This window comes from Loxodonta africana, chromosome 1 (assembly GCF_030014295.1).
Source record: "Loxodonta africana isolate mLoxAfr1 chromosome 1, mLoxAfr1.hap2, whole genome shotgun sequence".
In the NCBI taxonomy this organism is placed as follows: Eukaryota; Metazoa; Chordata; class Mammalia; order Proboscidea; family Elephantidae; genus Loxodonta; species Loxodonta africana.
In genome coordinates this window covers 94,390,159-94,406,602 of record NC_087342.1, presented here as the reverse complement: position 1 = coordinate 94,406,602, position 16,444 = coordinate 94,390,159, and the positions used below count along the sequence as shown (strand labels likewise).

Genomic DNA, 16,444 nt, shown 5'->3' with positions numbered 1-16,444 from the left:
AGTGCAGGTGCTCTGGCATTCAAGCAGGCGGTGCTAGGAGTGGCTCCAGAGGCTTGTGGGCAATGGAGGATTCTGGATGGGGCGGGGAGGAGTTAAAAGAGAGACAGAGGTTTGGGGAGCTACTTCCGGTCTGTTGAGGGCGGAACACAAAGTCTTGTAGGAGGGGCTGGGTTCTCAAGTCTTGACTGCCTCCCAAAGGAGTTTAACTTGAAACCAGTACTGAGAGGCAGTGATTGATGGTTTTTAAAAAGGAAAGTGATATGATGGAGTTGTACTCCAGCAAAGCCCTTCCCAGGTTGGATTAGGGCATGAAGGGGCTGGAGACAGGCACATGGCCGACCCCAGGCTTGGAGGCCTAGGGGAGGAGGTCTTGGCACAGGGAGGGCAGTGAGATTATAGAGGAAAGGCTGTGGGGAGGGATCGTCCAGCCTGTCACACCCTTGGGACTGCTCCTCAGCCTTGGTCTGGTATTTTTGGCATCTGTGATTTATGGTCAAAAGGCAACTTATAAAATATGGACCACTCAGAGTTACTGGGTGGTGCAGATGATTAAGCACTCAGTTGTTAACTGAAATGTTGGAAGTTTGAGTCCACCCAGAGGTGCCTTGGAAGAAAGGCTTGGTGGTCTACTTCTGAAGAATCAGCCATTGAAAACCGTATGGAGCACAGCTCTACTCTGACACACATGGAGTGGCTGTGAGTCAGAATTGACTCAAGAGCAGCTGGTCTGGTTTGGTTTTTGGTTTAGATCATTGTAGCTGGGAGCACGACGTATTCTAGAAAGCCACGGGTTACTCTCTCTTTCTCCCTCCTTTGGTTCTGTTGCATGCTGGGATTTGTGGTTTCTGAATGGATCAGGGCAGGTGGGTACAGAGAGGAGACAGGGAAGGGAGTGGGTCAAAGCGAGGCTCTGGCTGCCTCAGGAAGCAGTTCCTGTGTAGTAGGTGGTAGTGACCTGGTTTTGTGTGTGTAGCCCCTGTCCTTCAGGTTGGTGTGGTCAGCAGGGGTCTCCAGGCTGCATCCACCCTACTTCCAGGCCCTGCTTTCAGAGCACAGGGAGTGTGCATCCACGAAGTGTGCATGGTCAGTTTTCAACTCAATTCAGACCTGCTGGAATGAGCAGAGGCCACCCTCTTGCTTGCAATTGGCTTTCTGTTATCTTCTTCCTTATCTTCAGGGTAGCTTCATGGGAACATAGAAGCTTAACAGGCTCTGCCAGCAGGCTGCCATCTGAGCGGGGGAGAGCAGGCTTTGAATGAAGACCAGGGACATCTACAGGTGTGTCTCCTTCAGGGTCAAACCCAAGCAGCCAGGACAGTAGAGCTAGCTCAGTTCTGGCCTCAGTGAAAGCCAGGTCATCACACTGCCTCCTCCCAGTAGGCAGAAGCATGTCAACCCATTTTGTTTTCTTTTCTCTGGCTTTTCTTTCTGTTAGTAACATCCTGTTTCCAGGCTGATGGGAGTCCCTGGATGGTGTAAGCAGTTAATGCACTTGGCTGCTAACAGAAAGATTAGAGGGCTGAGTCCACCAGAGGCACCTCAGAAGTAAGGCCTGGTGATCTACTGCCATTGAAAACCCTATGGAGCACAAGGTTGCTATGGGTCAGAGTTGACTCTACAACTGTTTTTTTTAAATTTTCAGGCTGAAGGTTTTTTAATTGCCAAGAAGTAGATGGTTTTCCAAAGCATAACAGATAAAGGACCTGTTGGACATTGTGACAGTTCAAGCGGGCTGAGCTTCATGTAGAGGTCGTGTCCTAGGTCACACCACTTCATCTATAAAGGGCTCAGACTCTGTAGAGACTTGAGCTTAAGTCACAGGTGATCTATTTCTCTGTTGTGTTCATGTCTCCCCAGGGCCTGGGCTGTAGTGCTGGGTCAGGTAGCGGGCCAGTTCACCTCACTAAATAAGGTATGCCTATATCACCAGTTTTCAATCACCTCGTATGCATGCGAAAGCTGGACAATGAGTAAGGAAGACTGAAGAAGAATTGATGCCTTTGAATTGTGGTGTTGGCGAAGAATATTGAATATCCCATGGACTGCCAAAAGAACCAACAAATCTGTCTTGGAAGAAGTACAACCAGAATGTTCCTTACAAGCAAGGATGGCAAGACTGTGTCTTACATACTTCGGACAGTTGTCAGGAGGGATCTGTCCCTGGAGAAGGACGTCATGCTTGGCAAAGTACAGCGTCAGCAGAAAAGAGGAAGACCCTCAGGGAGATAGATTGACATAGTGGCTGCAACAACGGGCTCAAACGCAGCAACGATTGTGAGGATGGTGCAGGACTGGGCAGCGTTTCGTTCTGTTGTGCATAGGGCTGCTGTGAGTCGGAACTGACTCGACGGCACCTAACAACAACATCAACAATATCACCAGTTGCGCAGTGGTTAAGAGAGCAGCTGTTAACCAAAAGGTCGGAAACCCTATGGGGCAGTTCTACTCTGTCCTATAGGGTCGCTATGAGTCAGCATTGACTCGAAGGCAATGTTTTTTTTTTTTTTTAAAACAGCTCTAGTGCCAGTAAAGATTTCTTAAAACTCTGCACTTTTCCAGTTGTGGTTATTTTTTTTTAACTTCCAAAGGCTTTCCTTATTTTTCAGAACTGAAAATCTATAGAAGCCAACAAGAGACAAAAATCAATGAACATATTCCAGAAACATTAAGGTTAGGGAGAAGGTGAGAAACAGCACCACATTTAATTGGGGCCCCAGAGACAAAGAGATTCAGACAGAAAAGTCCATAGTGGCAGGTGGTTTAGGTTTGAGCAGGTTTGAGCAGAAGTTGGATTTATGGCCAAGGGTGGCACTGGCATTGGCTGGAAGAGGACCTCTCTGTGTTCCTAGGAAGAGCTCCTTCATTTAGCTTGCCAGTGGTGCTTGCTTCTAACTGGGTTGCTCATTTAATATAAGCATGTTTCCTCATCTGTAAGATGGGGATAGTACCTGCTCTGTAAGGGAATGACAGACTTTGCACTGAAAGGGAGAGCAGGGGAACTGGCCAAGCTACCTTGGCTCTATCTCCTGGCTTTGGTTATTGCTGACACACTGGCGTCTGGGGCACGCCGCTGCCTCTTTACGCTTCTGATCCTAGTGCTGTCAAATCCCACACTTCTTATGTTTCTTTTCGTTAAACAAACGGCGAGATCTGATTCTGAACAACTTAAATCCCAAAGGGAATTTATCGTAAAAAGATCGAGATATTCAAGGAATTGAAGGAAGAGTTGGCCCAGTAAGAAAGAAAGAGGGCAGCCTGGGGAACTCAGGAGTAGGGGCTCATGGACTCTGTCCCGAGAGCGTGGCCAGGAACACAGCTCTGCTGAGCTTCTCTCAACCTCTGTGTCTCTGCATTCCACAGTTCAGATTCCTAGAGTGACAATCCGGTGGGCCTAGCTTGGGTCAGCTGTCTCATGGGGAACTAATTTTCTATGGCTGGCACCCAGTGAAATAATAGAAGAGGTTCTGGGGCAAGGGTAGAGTGCTGGGGGCACTGTTTCCAGATAAAATGGGATTAGTGAGACACCCCAAGAGGTGTCTGCTGTGGTCTGCTGTGGAACTCTCCTTGGCTTCTTTTAAACAGACACCTTCTATACGTTTGACCAACACCACTTTGCTGTATCTTTAAAGAACAATTTTATGGCTCTTGCAACTGCTTTGAAGATATTAAGTCTCGTACCCAGCAGATTCAGATGTAACGTGGGAAACTGGGAAGTATAACCATGACTGGATTGTGTTATTGATGTATTACTGCAAATAAATCTACACCAGATTTCCTTCTGAAATCATTAGCGATGGCTCTAAATTCGACAAATGCCTTATTGACACATCGAACTGTCTGACACACCTCTGTCCTGTCCGCCAGTTTTCGTGACTCATTGATTAGATGAATAAACAGAGTCGCACTTGCTCCTCACTAATCAGCACCAGAGTAGGTGCCTGGGACTTGAGACTGTTTCATATTTACTTTTCTTTGATGAGACAGTGGAGTTCCAGAGATTCATTGAAATGGGAGCTTCCCATTTCCCAGAATTGCAAGAAGTAAATTCAAATAACATACTTAGGGGCAGGTGAAATCACCACAGAAAAATTTTGGGTGCACTGTATCCCCATTTAACATTATCACAACCTGCCACCTCAGATACTGTCTCTTCCATATACTCCAATATTCAAAATAGCCCTTCTTATTAGATTATGTGGAGCTGTGGTGGCGCAGTGGTTAAAAGCTACGGTTGCTAACCAAAGGGTTGGCAGTTCAGATCCACCAGCTAGCTGATCCTTAGAGACTCTATGGGGCAGTTCTACTCTGTCCTACAGGGACCCTAGGAGTTGGAATTGACTCAACAGCAATGGGTTTGTTTTCGTTTTTATTAGATTATGTTTTCCTAAAAAAAGTTGCCTTTTGATCCTGTATCCCAAAGTTCCTGGAATTCTTAAATACCGTCCTTTGTCCAAACTATCTTAACTAGAGTGTAGAGTGTCTCCAAACAGATCAAATGTTGTTACAGGTCTCGGGGGAAGGGCATAGGGGCTATTTGTCCTGTCCTTTTTTTTTTATGAGAGGATCTAGAAACCTTGGTGGCACAGTGCTTAAGAGTGGTTAAGGCCGGCAGTTTGAACCCACCAGGCACTTCTTGGAAACTCTATGAGGCAGTTCTACTGTGTGCTATAGAGTTGCTGTGAGTCGGAATTGACTTGACGGCAATGGGTTTGGTTTTTTTTTTTTTTCATGAGAGGTACTAGCCTGATCTTTAGGATAGTTCTTCAAACTCAGAAAGAATGGGATAAATCAAAGAGGGTGTTGCTAAAGTGCCCGTTTTCTGTGTGTGCTGAGAGAAATGTGTCCTTAGAGTTTATAGGCTCTTTGTCTTGGTGTTCCCCTTAGGCTTGGCTCCCAGCACATTTAAACCACATGAGTTGAGGGTTTGCCAAGACTATTTCTATGACTGTAGCTTCTGTATCTGCTAGAATTGAACTTGAATTAGAATCAATACTTTCTTAACTTCTTTTGTGATTTTATCAACTCGCTGGTGGGTCTATTATGATTTTGGGATTCTGGTATCCCCAAATCAAATGAGCCATGACCAGACCCTTTATCTCCATCCTCCCTGGCTTCTCAAATTCCTTTTCATTTTTCAGTTCTCTGTCAGTTTCTCCTGTAGATGGTTCTGCCTTCATTAAGAGTATTCAGAGAGGACATATATTTTTTTAAATTAATTTTTATTAAGCTTCAAGTGAACATTTACAAATCCAATCAGTCTGTCACACGTAAGTTTACATACATCTTACTCCCTTCTCCCACTTGCTCTCCCCCTATTGAGTCAGCCCTTTCAGTCTCTCGTTTCGTGACAATTTTGCCAGCTTCCCTCTCTCTCTATCTTCCCATCCCCCCTCCAGACAAGAGTTGCCAACACACTCTCAAGTGTCCACCTGATTTAATTAGCTCACTCTTCATCAGCATCTCTCTCCCCTCCGCTAACCAGTCCCTTTCATGTCTGATGAGTTGTCTTCGGGAATGGTTCCTGTCCTGTGCCAACAGAAGGTCTGGGGAGCATTGCCGCCGGGATTCCTCCAGTCACAGTCAGACCCTTAAGTATGGTCTTTTTATGAGAATTTGGGGTCTGCATCCCACTGATCTCCTGCTCCCTCAGGAGTTCTCTGTTGTGCTCCCTGTCAGGGCAGTCATGGATTGTGGCCGGGCACCAACTAGTTCTTCTGGTCTCAGGATGATGTAGGTCTCTGGTTCATGTGGCCCTTTCTGTCTCTTGGGCTCTTAGTTGTCGTGTGACCTTGGTGTTCTTCATTCTCCTTTGCTCCAGGTGGGTTGAGACCAATTGATGCATCTTAGATGGCCGCTTGTTAGCATTTAAGACCCCAGACGCCACATTTCAAAGTGGGATGCCGAATGTTTTCGTAATAGAATTATTTTGCCAATTGACTTAGAAGTCCCCTCAAACCATGTTCCCCAGACCCCCGCCCCTGCTCCACTGACCTTTGAAGTATTTATTTTATCCCGGAAACTTCTTTGCTTTTAGTCCAGTCCAATTGGGCTGACCTTCCATGTATTGAGTGTTGTCTTTGCCTTCACCTAAAGCAGTTCTTATCTACTGATTAATCAATAAAAAACCCTCTCCCTCCCTCCCTCCCTCCCTCCCTCCCTCCCTCCCTCCCTCCCCCCTTCGTAACCACAAAAGTATGTGTTCTTCTCAGTTTTTACTATTTCTCAAGATCTTATAATAGTGGTCTTATACAATATTTGTCCTTTTGCCTCTGACTAATTTCGCTCAGCATAATGCCTTCCAGGTTCCTCCATGTCATGAAATGTTTCACAGATTCGTCACTGTTCTTTATCGATGCGTAGTATTCCATTGTGTGAATATACCACAATTTATTTACCCATTCATCTGTTGACGGACACCTTGGTTGCTTCCAACTTTTTGCTATTGTAAACAGAGCTGCAATAAACATGGGTGTGCATATGTCTGTTTGTATGAAGGCTCTTGTATCTCTAGGGTATATTCCGAGGAGTGGGATTTCTGGGTTGTATGGTAGTTCTATTTCTAACTGCTTAAGATAACGCCCGATAGATTTCCAAAGTGGTTGTACCATTTTACATTCCCACCAGCAGTGTATAAGAGTTCCAATCTCTCCGCAGCCTCTCCAACATTTATTATTTTGTGTTTTTTGGATTAATGCCAGCCTAGTTGGTGTGAGTTGGAATGTCATCGTAGTTTTAATTTGCATTTCTCTAATGGCTAATGATCGGGAGCATTTTCTCATGTATCTGTTGGCTGCCTGAATATCTTCTTTAGTGAAATGTGTGTTCATATCCTTTGCCCACTTCTTGATTGGGTTGTTTGTCTTTTTGTGGTTGAGTTTTGACAGAATCAAGTAGATTTTAGAGATCAGGCGCTGGTCTGAGATGTCATAGCTGAAAATTCTTTCCCAGTCTGTAGGTGGTCTTTTTACTCTTTTGGTGAAGTCTTTAGATGAGCATAGGTGTTTGATTTTTAGGAGCTCCCAGTTATCTGGTTTCTCGTCATCATTTTTGGTAATGTTTTGTATTCTGTTTATGCCTTGTATTAGGGCTCCTAGGGTTGTCCCTATTTTTTCTTCCATGATCTTTATCGTTTTAGTCTTTATGTTTAGGTCTTTGATCCACTTGGAGTTAGTTTTTGTGCATGGTGTGAGGGGACATACATTTTTTTAGAGGCAGATTGTAAGCTGTATTCTACCTGTCCAGTATGGTAGCTATGAGCCACAAGTGGCTATAATAATTTAAATTCAAGTAATTTAAAATGAAATTAAATAAACATTTCAGCCACTTAATTGTACGAGCCACTGGCATTTCAAATGCTCAGTAGCCACATGGGGCTGGTGGCTACTCTACTGCACAGCACAGATGTAGAGCAATTCCATCATCACAGAAAGCTCTACTGGACAGCACTGCTGTAGATGTTCTCTGATGATCACGCTCATTTTACAGATACCAGGACTCTACCTTTGGAGACCTTCCTCTTGACCAAGTAGATGTTGAAGGGTTGCCTTCTGTCGGTATGTTCCCTATATACTCAACTCTTTAAAAATATAATTAGCATCTGTTTGGCAACAGAACACAGATGTTGTTAAATGCATGGCCAAACCACAGAAGCACTGGTGCTGCCAAAGCATATTTGTCCATATTGGTTGCAACTCACATTGTTTCATACGCCTAACTTCTCTAACTGGTGTGAAGAATACTGGAGTTACTTCCAAATAGCTGACAATATTTTCTGTTCCAAGTTCAATTCCACTGTTGACCACTAGGTGGAGGTAGAAGTCTATTTAATAATCTCTATTTTTTTATTTTTTATTATTATTGGGGTTAGAGCTATGAGTGGAAACCCTGGTGGTTTAGTGGTTAAGAGCTACAGTTGGTAACCAAAAGGCTGGCAGGCTGAATCCACCAGGCGCTCCTTGGAAACTCTATGGGGCAGTTCTACCCTGTCCTATAGGGTTGCTATGAGTTGGAATAGACTTGACAGCGTTGAGTTTAGCCTTAAAAAGCCAATCAAAATTCATATTCATTGCAATGGGTAATTTGGCCTTTTCCTGAAAAAACATTTTTCATGAGAATTAAAGAAATCCCACCGTTTTAATTCCTTGAAGTTGTCCAATAAAATAGGGAAAGGAAAGAAGTACCACATTATTCACTCACCATGTTTCTACATGATAATCCTCTACCCCCAAGAGAGCAAGTCTCACAATCTTACTCAAAGATTAGATTTCCGAGTTAATTCACAGGTTTATGAGTCTCTTCTGACAACACCATGTTAGGAGGAATTCTTGGCAGAACAAAATCAGGGGAGACCTCCTTCTCCTGGTCAAGCCCTGAATTTATTGGTTCTTTTTATAAGGCAGAGGGTGAAATGTTCAGGACTCCAAGAGTCAGCAGTCAAAAGGGTTTTCCTACTAAGTCTCTTTTAGTTACAACTCAAGCTAATACAGAGTAGTCTCTCATTATTTACGGCTTCACTTTCTAAAGTTTCAGTTACTTGCGGTCAACTGCGATTCAGAAATATTAAATGGGAAATTCCAGAAATAAACATTTCATAAGTTTTAAATTACAGGCCGTTCTGAGTACCTTGATGAAATCTCAAGCCATCCTGCACCGTCCCACCCTGAACATGAATTGTCCCTTTGTCTAGTGTACCCACGCTGTACATGCTACCGGTCTATTAGTCACTGTATAGCCATCCCGGTTATCAGACAGACTGTCGAGGTATTGCAGTGCTTAAGTTCAAGTAACCCTTATCTTACTTAATAATGGCTCCAATGTGCAAGAGTAGTGACGCTGGCAATTCTAGTATGCCAAAGTGAAGCCATAAAATGCTTCCTTTAAGTGAAAAGGTGAAAGTTCAAGAAATAATAAGGAAAGAAAAAAAATTGTATGCTGAGATTGCTAAGATCTACAGTAAGAACGAAATTTCTATCCATGAAACCATGAAGAATGAAAAAGAAATTCACACTAGTTTTGCTGTCACACCTCAAACTGTAAAAAAACTTACAGCCATGGTGAGTGATAAAGTGTTTAGTTAAGATGGAAAAGATGTTAAATTTGTGATTGGAAGACATGAACAGAAAACACTTTCCAATTGATGGCATCGTGTTGCACCAGAACGCATTGAGCCTATACGAAGTCTTCAGCAAGGGATAGGAAAAAACATTGTATATATAGGATTTGCTACTATCTGAGGTTGGGGTGGGAGGTTTCAGGGATCCGCTGGGGGTCTTGGAATATATCCCCCCTGGATAAGGGGGGACCTCTGTATTAATCATCAGGTATTATAAATACAATTGAGCCTCTTAGTGACACAAATGGTATTAAGTACTCAGCTACTCACCAAAAGGTTGGAGGTTCAAATCCATCCAGACGTGCCTTGGAAGAAAGGATTGGCAATCTACTTCTGAAAAATCAGCTATTGAAAACCTTACGGAGCACAGTTCTACTCTGAAACATGTGGGGTCACTATGAGTTGGAATTGATGGCAACTCATTTGGTTTTCATTATAAACACTGGTTTCTCAACCTTCTGTTGATGAGGTTTGTTTGTTTGTTTCTTCTCAAAATCTCAAACAGTGCAGGCTCTCTTACCTTAGGCGATGCAGACGGTGGAAGGCTCAGTCATGGTCAAAATCCCTGGATGTGAACTCTTTGGGCACAAAATGGACTGCCTCTCTCTTTTTATAAGACGATTGACGATGGAGTTATCAAACTACAACTGCTCCTTTCTCATTTGGAGTCCTGAGAGATGGGCTACCATGCTCTCTACTAGAAATATTGCAAAGTAGAAGCGTGTGTAATTTCTCAGGACATTAAGCAAAAAGTAGAAACTGCCCAGAATAGAAACCTCATGCTTTCATCTGCATTCTTTGTCATAACTTCAGCTTTTCAAAAAATGCTAAAAGGATTTATAAAGTCTTTGTCATAATCATTTTAGGATAATAAATAATTATATTAATTTAGCCCTATGTCTTCTGTAATAACCAGTGTTTCCAGAAAACTAGGATTTAAGAGTATTTTCTATGGTGTATCAACATATATACCATCAACATACGGCTTTCTTTAATAAAAGTGGATACGAGTGTTAATTTTGAGAATTGTCAACAAAATGGATGACTTGTTCCTTGTTTGGGATTGGTACCTAGTAATATTTAAAATCACTAAAACCAAATGATAGTTGTAGTTGATAAATAGATTTCATCAAAATGATTCCCTGTAGTCACTTGCAAGAAGGTCAGCTAAGAAAGGAAACCTCTTTAAGCTTGGTTAAGGCCCCGCTGTCTTTGAATCTTGGTGTTAATCTATGGATATTATAGAAATCAGAAGTTCTCATGCAACTATTGTGTAAAATTGAGGCTTAGATGGCATATCATACCATAAAACATGGCTGAATCAAATATAACTTCTGTCTTGGTCTCAAACATCGATTAAAATGATTTACAAAAATCACAATAAACTGCACTCTAAAAGCAGGACTATGTCTAAAAAAGCTGGCGTAAATATATTATTGACCATTTTGAAACTGGGGACATTTCAAACTGTCATTGTATGACTCACAGGGAAAGGGGTTCTAGGGTGGTCTTGATGCAAATAGTGATATAAAAAGAAAAATACTGTGTGTCCTGATTCTGATCTTCCACCAATTTTTACACTCAGAAAACATAATCTCAACAGTTGACATACTTTATCAGTCCTGAATGCCTTTCAGTGGCAAAAGCCAGGCTCAGTGTCTTTTCCATCTGGGATTACTAGGGGCAATGGCCCCATTCCTCACTGGTGAGGGTACAACATGAATTTGGGCATCCACAATGAAATAGAGCCAATTTTAGGAGGTCCACTATCAGTTGCCCTCCTCTTCAGTAACAAGAATTGATTGCCATCCCGAAGTTTATTTCTCAGTGCCTGGGTACAACGATGGCTTATCATCAGAACTTTCACTGGCCCTGTCATGGCTGACAACGTGGCCACCAAACCCCACAAGGAGATGACCACCTCCTCTCTCTCAAGAAGAAAGACGGACACTAATATTGGATTTAGGTAATTTATGTTACTCAGGAAAGGGCATGCTATTGGCTGGAGAACGTGAAACAGAGCAAGCACATTGAATTAAAACGCAAGAGACTCAAAAACTGGTGTCAGGGGCACAATTCAGTTGTAATGTCCTTTTTGAGGCTGGAGGTTGCTGGAAACAGAAGTATCAGAAATACTTGCTCCAAGGGACATGTGGTCTTTGAGATTATTTCAGGAGCCCTGAAAGAAGAAGAATAAATCTAAAGCTTAGAGTCTACATTTTCTTTCCCTCTAGAGCCCAGGAGAGAAAAAAAAATTATATACAGAGGTTGAGTATTCATCTGATGAAAAACAGAAGAGAGTTTCTAGGGTTTTCTCTGACAGTAGAGCAAAGTGATGCCCATTGCTGACACCCACCCAAAGACGAAAATGCAGAGAAGTTGGGTGGAAATTAGCTCAGCCTGAAAAAAAGTACCATCTCTGAGGGTATCTCCTGATCCATCACGGCACATCCCATAACACCAGTATTCAACAAATGCCCAAATCATGTTGCAAGAAAATGAATTACATTCCCACCAAGGAAAAAGAAAGCAGAATTCCACCTACTGGTTGAGGGTCTTGTTTCCTGAACTGTAGGGGAAAAGGAAGACGTACTTAGCACTGAGAGAAGAAAGAGTGACAACACCCTAGAAAATTACATGAACACTTGCACGCCATCCCTCTTTCGCCTGTAATTATAGCAGGGCCCAATCTGTAGACATGAACCTTAGAGGCGTATCTACAGAAAGTCGCACCTATGGCAAGCACTGAAATTGTGCCCCTACAGGGGCCTAGTTAGGGTGACAGCGCCCAGGGACAATCTCCAAGTTGTGCCTCCCCCACCCCCAAATCCAAAAGCCCGGGGATAATCTGTAAGTTGTGTTTCTCCCCCTACCAATTTCAAGACGGATAGATGTTGATAGCTGAAACAGGTTAGCAGAAACATCTTCTCCCCTCTTGTCCGGCTGCCTCAGTCAGGCACCTTTTATATTTGTGATGCCTCCTCGGAATGTCATTAGGCGCTTCATCTGGCACCCACTTGAACTTGCACCTAGGGCAAGTGCCCCTGCTCTGTCCCCCCCCCCCCCCTTACTACACCTCTGGATGTCTATCGTGCCGAGAAAGGATGCTGGGCTGTACAGGGTTAATAGAAACTGCTCAGTGGCATCCCCCTTCAATACCTGGCATACCTGCCATACCTTAGATACACCTCTATGGCCCAGGCTTAAAGACTACCCTCAGAGGGGGTAACTGGGAGTCTTAGGTATCTTCTGGGCCATGATTTCAGTCTGGGTATCTTTCTCCCCACACGGCTATCTTTGCCTGATTAGAATCAATTTCCAGTGGCCTCTTGGGCTCTGTGGTTTTGCTTTTCTGCCTCAGCTTCTTTATTGCAGGAGAGTAGGTGAGTGAGACAGCAGAAAGGCAAAGAGTAACCCACGAAGCTCATTAGGAGGAAGATAAGCCCCAGCGCAAAGCCCCCAACTCCAGTCAGCATCTTGCTCTGTGCAGAATCAGACTGGGCCTCTGGGAAGAACAGACCCATGGTCAGTGATGACCCCCCTGCTACACTCTCAGGTTCTTGTCTGAGATCCTGGAGTCTTATCTGTAGACTGTGGAGACAGAAGGGAGAGGACAATGCCAGGCCTAACTCAGTGTGGAGAAGAAGCAGGTATGGAGAGCACCTCAAAGATCTGGGCTTCAGGGTGGTGCCTCCCCCAGGATGCAAATGGTGATTGTAGCAGCCGTCCCACAGATCAGCCCATTAAGTGCAGGCTTACAGGCTGAAGGGAGATGTCAGTTCCCGCGTCTGAGGGCCAGCGGGGGAGGTAATTGTCTTCCTCAGATCTTCTGACAAGGAGAGATTCCTTAGGATCCCCCAGGTCAGGGATAAATACGTGCTAGGATCACCAGGTCTTCACTAGGCCCACTTCAGAACCACAGTCAGGGGCGAATTAGGAAAACCCCAGGGTGATGTGACCCCAATGTGTAGTATAGTAACACAACACAACATGAGGGGACCCCAAAGCCAGAGCATCCCCTGCTCTGTAGAACATGGGGCCCAGCAGAGGCATAGGGGAGTGACTTACTCCCACTCCACGGTGACAGGACTGTCCAGGCTGGGGTGCTCCACGTGGCAGGTGTAGACGTCGCCCTTCTGGGGGGTCATTTCCAGCATCACCAGGATCCGGAAGGTCCAGTCTCCATTACGGATCAGGTCGGCAGTCACAATCCCAGCTGTTTCCTCCTGTCCATTCCGGAACCACCGGATTTCAATGCTGCCTGGATAGAAATCTGTCACGTGGCAGACAAGCAGGTTGTGGTGCTGTAGGGACCCTGTGTTGGAGGGGAACACGTTCACTTTCGGCAGGACTTGGAGTGAGAAAAGAACCTTATTACAACAACTGAGGCAGTTCAACAGTGTGTTTAGCTGTTTACTTTGTTGAATCAGTTCCTAGATGTTTAAAATGCATATATCACCTATTTAGGTATTTGGAGAGAGAAGATGGGGAAAAGTGTAAGAAAAACAGAATTAGATATTCAAATATTATAGGAACAACCTGTCATACATAATAAAGAAGGAGCAGAGAAGACTAGGACAGAACAAGGTCAGCATTCTGTAGCACTTTCACCAGAAACCTAGAAGCTACTACTAATATTATTCACCCATGGCCGTTGAGTCAATTCCAACTCATAACAACCCTAGAAGGCAGAGTAGAACTGCTCCTTAGGCCTTCCAAGGCTCTAATTTTTATAGGAGCAGACTGCCACATCTGTCTCCTATGGAGAGGCTGGTGGATTCGAACTGCTGACCTTTCAGTTAGCAGCTGAGTGCTTAACCCCTGTGCCACCAAACCTCCTAATATTATTTTGACAACAAATATTTAACCAGCTATGTAGTTATTGGAAACCCTGGTGGCATAGTGGTTAAGTGCTACAGCTACTAACCAAAAGGTTGGCAGTTCAAATCTACCAAGTGCTCCTTGGAAACTCTATGGGGCAGTTCTACTCTGTCCTATAGGGTCTCTACGAGTTGGAATCGACTTGATGACAATAGGTTTTGTTTATGAAGCTACTGAACCTTGCTTTTTTCCATCTTGTTCAAAAGGATGCATAATCCCTTCCAATGTTGTTTTGCAAAAAGAATAGTCAATAGCATTCCTTTGATCTATCAGACTGGTATCTTTATTTTAAAAATAAGAAATGAAGTCACTTGATTCATTATTTATCTTATATGTCTCTTAGCCTCCTGTACAAAAAAAAAAAAAAAAAAGAGTTTATAGCAAGATCCACCAACCCAATTATCTTAGCCCTTTTGTGTTTCGTTAACAGGGAGCCTGGCCCTTTCCTGAGCTGTCTGGCCTCCTGTTTTGGGCTCAAAGCACAAGCCTTGGACATGCTGGGGCTCAGAGAAGGGGCAGAGACCTTTCCCTTCCTCTGCTGCCTGAATCCAGACTTCCAGGGTCTTCCCTCTCCCACCCAGCCCCTCACCTCTGCTCTTGAGGGTGAAACCCTTGTCCAACTCGTCCTTGTGTTTGCACACCACATCCACAGCCTGCCGTCTCAGCTCCAGGAACTCTTTCTGGATGTTCCAGTTCTTGGCAGTTGTCTGGTCCAGCTCAGTCATAGCCTTAAACACCCCCACATTGCTGTCAAGTTGGATGTATTCCTCTTCGTTGTAAATGTATCGCTCCAAGAAACGCTGGGTACTGTTGAAACTCATAGCAGTCGCTCCTCCTCTGGTGCACTTAAAGCTCCCTGGGGAGCAAGGGGCCAGGCCGGGCTGAGCCAGGAGAAGCCCTGATGTCCACACTCCCGGGCTGCCAACCATCAAGGGCACCTCTGTCTCTTTCTCGGCAGCAGGCCCCTTCATGGCTGAGTTGAGTAGCTGTTTCCCTTCTTTTGCCTCTTTTCTCCTGAGCTTTCATCCCATCCTCAGTCTAGCGGAGTGTCCAGTCCTAGAACTCAGAGGAAAACCTCTGTCCTCCAACCAGGGAGCGCTGACCAGGGCAACACCCTCTGGGTCTTAGAGTGTGGCCGAAACAGAAACTTTGCCTTTGTCACCTTCTCAGTGTTTTTTTTCTATCTCTATCCCTCCACCTTGTCTCTCTGTTGTTCTCTCTCAATGAATCAACAAATCAACAAAATATTATTGATTAGTATTGATATAAAAGTATTTTGCTAATTGTCCCTAAACCTGTCACCTCCCACAGTTATAAAATACACATTTTTTCTTATAACCAGTCATATGATCTTGGATAAATCATAGACCCTCCCTGGTTCAAAGTTTTTTCACTCAGTAAATGGGAGATTTAACTCCTAACCAAAAGGTCGGCAGTTCAAATCCACCAGGTGCTCCTTGGAAACTCTGTGGGGCAGCTCTACTCTGTCCTATAGGGTCGCTACGAGTTGGAATCGACTCGATGGCAATGGGTTGGTTTTGTTTATGAAGCTACTGAACTTTGCTTTTTTCCATCTTGCTCAAAAGGATGCATAATCCCTTTCAATGTTTTTTTGCAAAAAGAATATTTAGTCAATAGCATTCCTTTGATCTATCAGACTGGTATCTATTTTAAAAATAAGTAATGAAGTCACTTGATTCATTATTTATATTATATGTCTCCTAGCCTCCTGTACAAAAAAAAAAAAAAAAAGTTTATAGCAAGATCCACCAACCCAATTATCTTAGCCCTTTTGTGTTTCATTAACAGGGAACCTGGCCCTTTTTCTGAGCTGTCTGGCCTCCTGTTTTGGGCTCAAAGCACAGAGCACATAATAATAAGGAGTAGATATATGCCATATGACCCAACACTTCCACAACTTGGTAGACAGCTAAAAATGTTCATGCAGGTTCAAATGGGGACAGGTAGGGGGTGACTCTGGGTGTAGCAGTATTTGGGAAATGGGAGGTGACAGCAATCAATCAGTTTGATCATTACTGGGAGAGTAAATACCTAAATGATGCTGACGTGCACCATGGAACATTCCACAGCTGTTAGAACAAACCCAATGACTGGACACTTCACTACTTGGTCTGATCTAAGAAACATTGGCTGAGTGAAAAGCAAGAAATGCAATAAAATTTATGACAATATTGTGTAGGAACATTAAACAAGAAAAGCATGCATTTTGTGAGACCATGTACAAACAACAAATATGAAGAAAACCACTAAAGTGGGTTCGTATATTCTCTGTGTCTCTTTGAATCTTATTTCAATGATCACAGTGGAAACTGAGACAGTATGATTTGTTTTCATGTCTGTCTTACTACTCTTGAACTTTTGAAGGCCAGTTACTTTTTTATTCATATTTTATACAACGGCTAACATAAATCTCAGTAAATACTTGTATTC

The 16,444-nt window shown here is 43.7% G+C and overlaps 1 protein-coding gene across 1 annotated transcript; it reads right to left on the bottom strand.

Moving 5' to 3' along the window:
- Positions 1 to 12,423: 12,423 nt before the first annotated feature.
- On the bottom strand, positions 12,424 to 14,964 carry LOC111748122 (HLA class II histocompatibility antigen, DP beta 1 chain-like). Its single transcript, XM_064294375.1, has 3 exons — positions 14,583 to 14,964; positions 13,181 to 13,427; positions 12,424 to 12,703 (listed from the first exon to the last, which is right to left on the bottom strand). The coding sequence occupies exons 1-3, from the start codon at positions 14,962 to 14,964 to the stop codon at positions 12,424 to 12,426; spliced, it is 909 nt and encodes a 302-aa protein (XP_064150445.1).
- Positions 14,965 to 16,444: the final 1,480 nt, after the last annotated feature.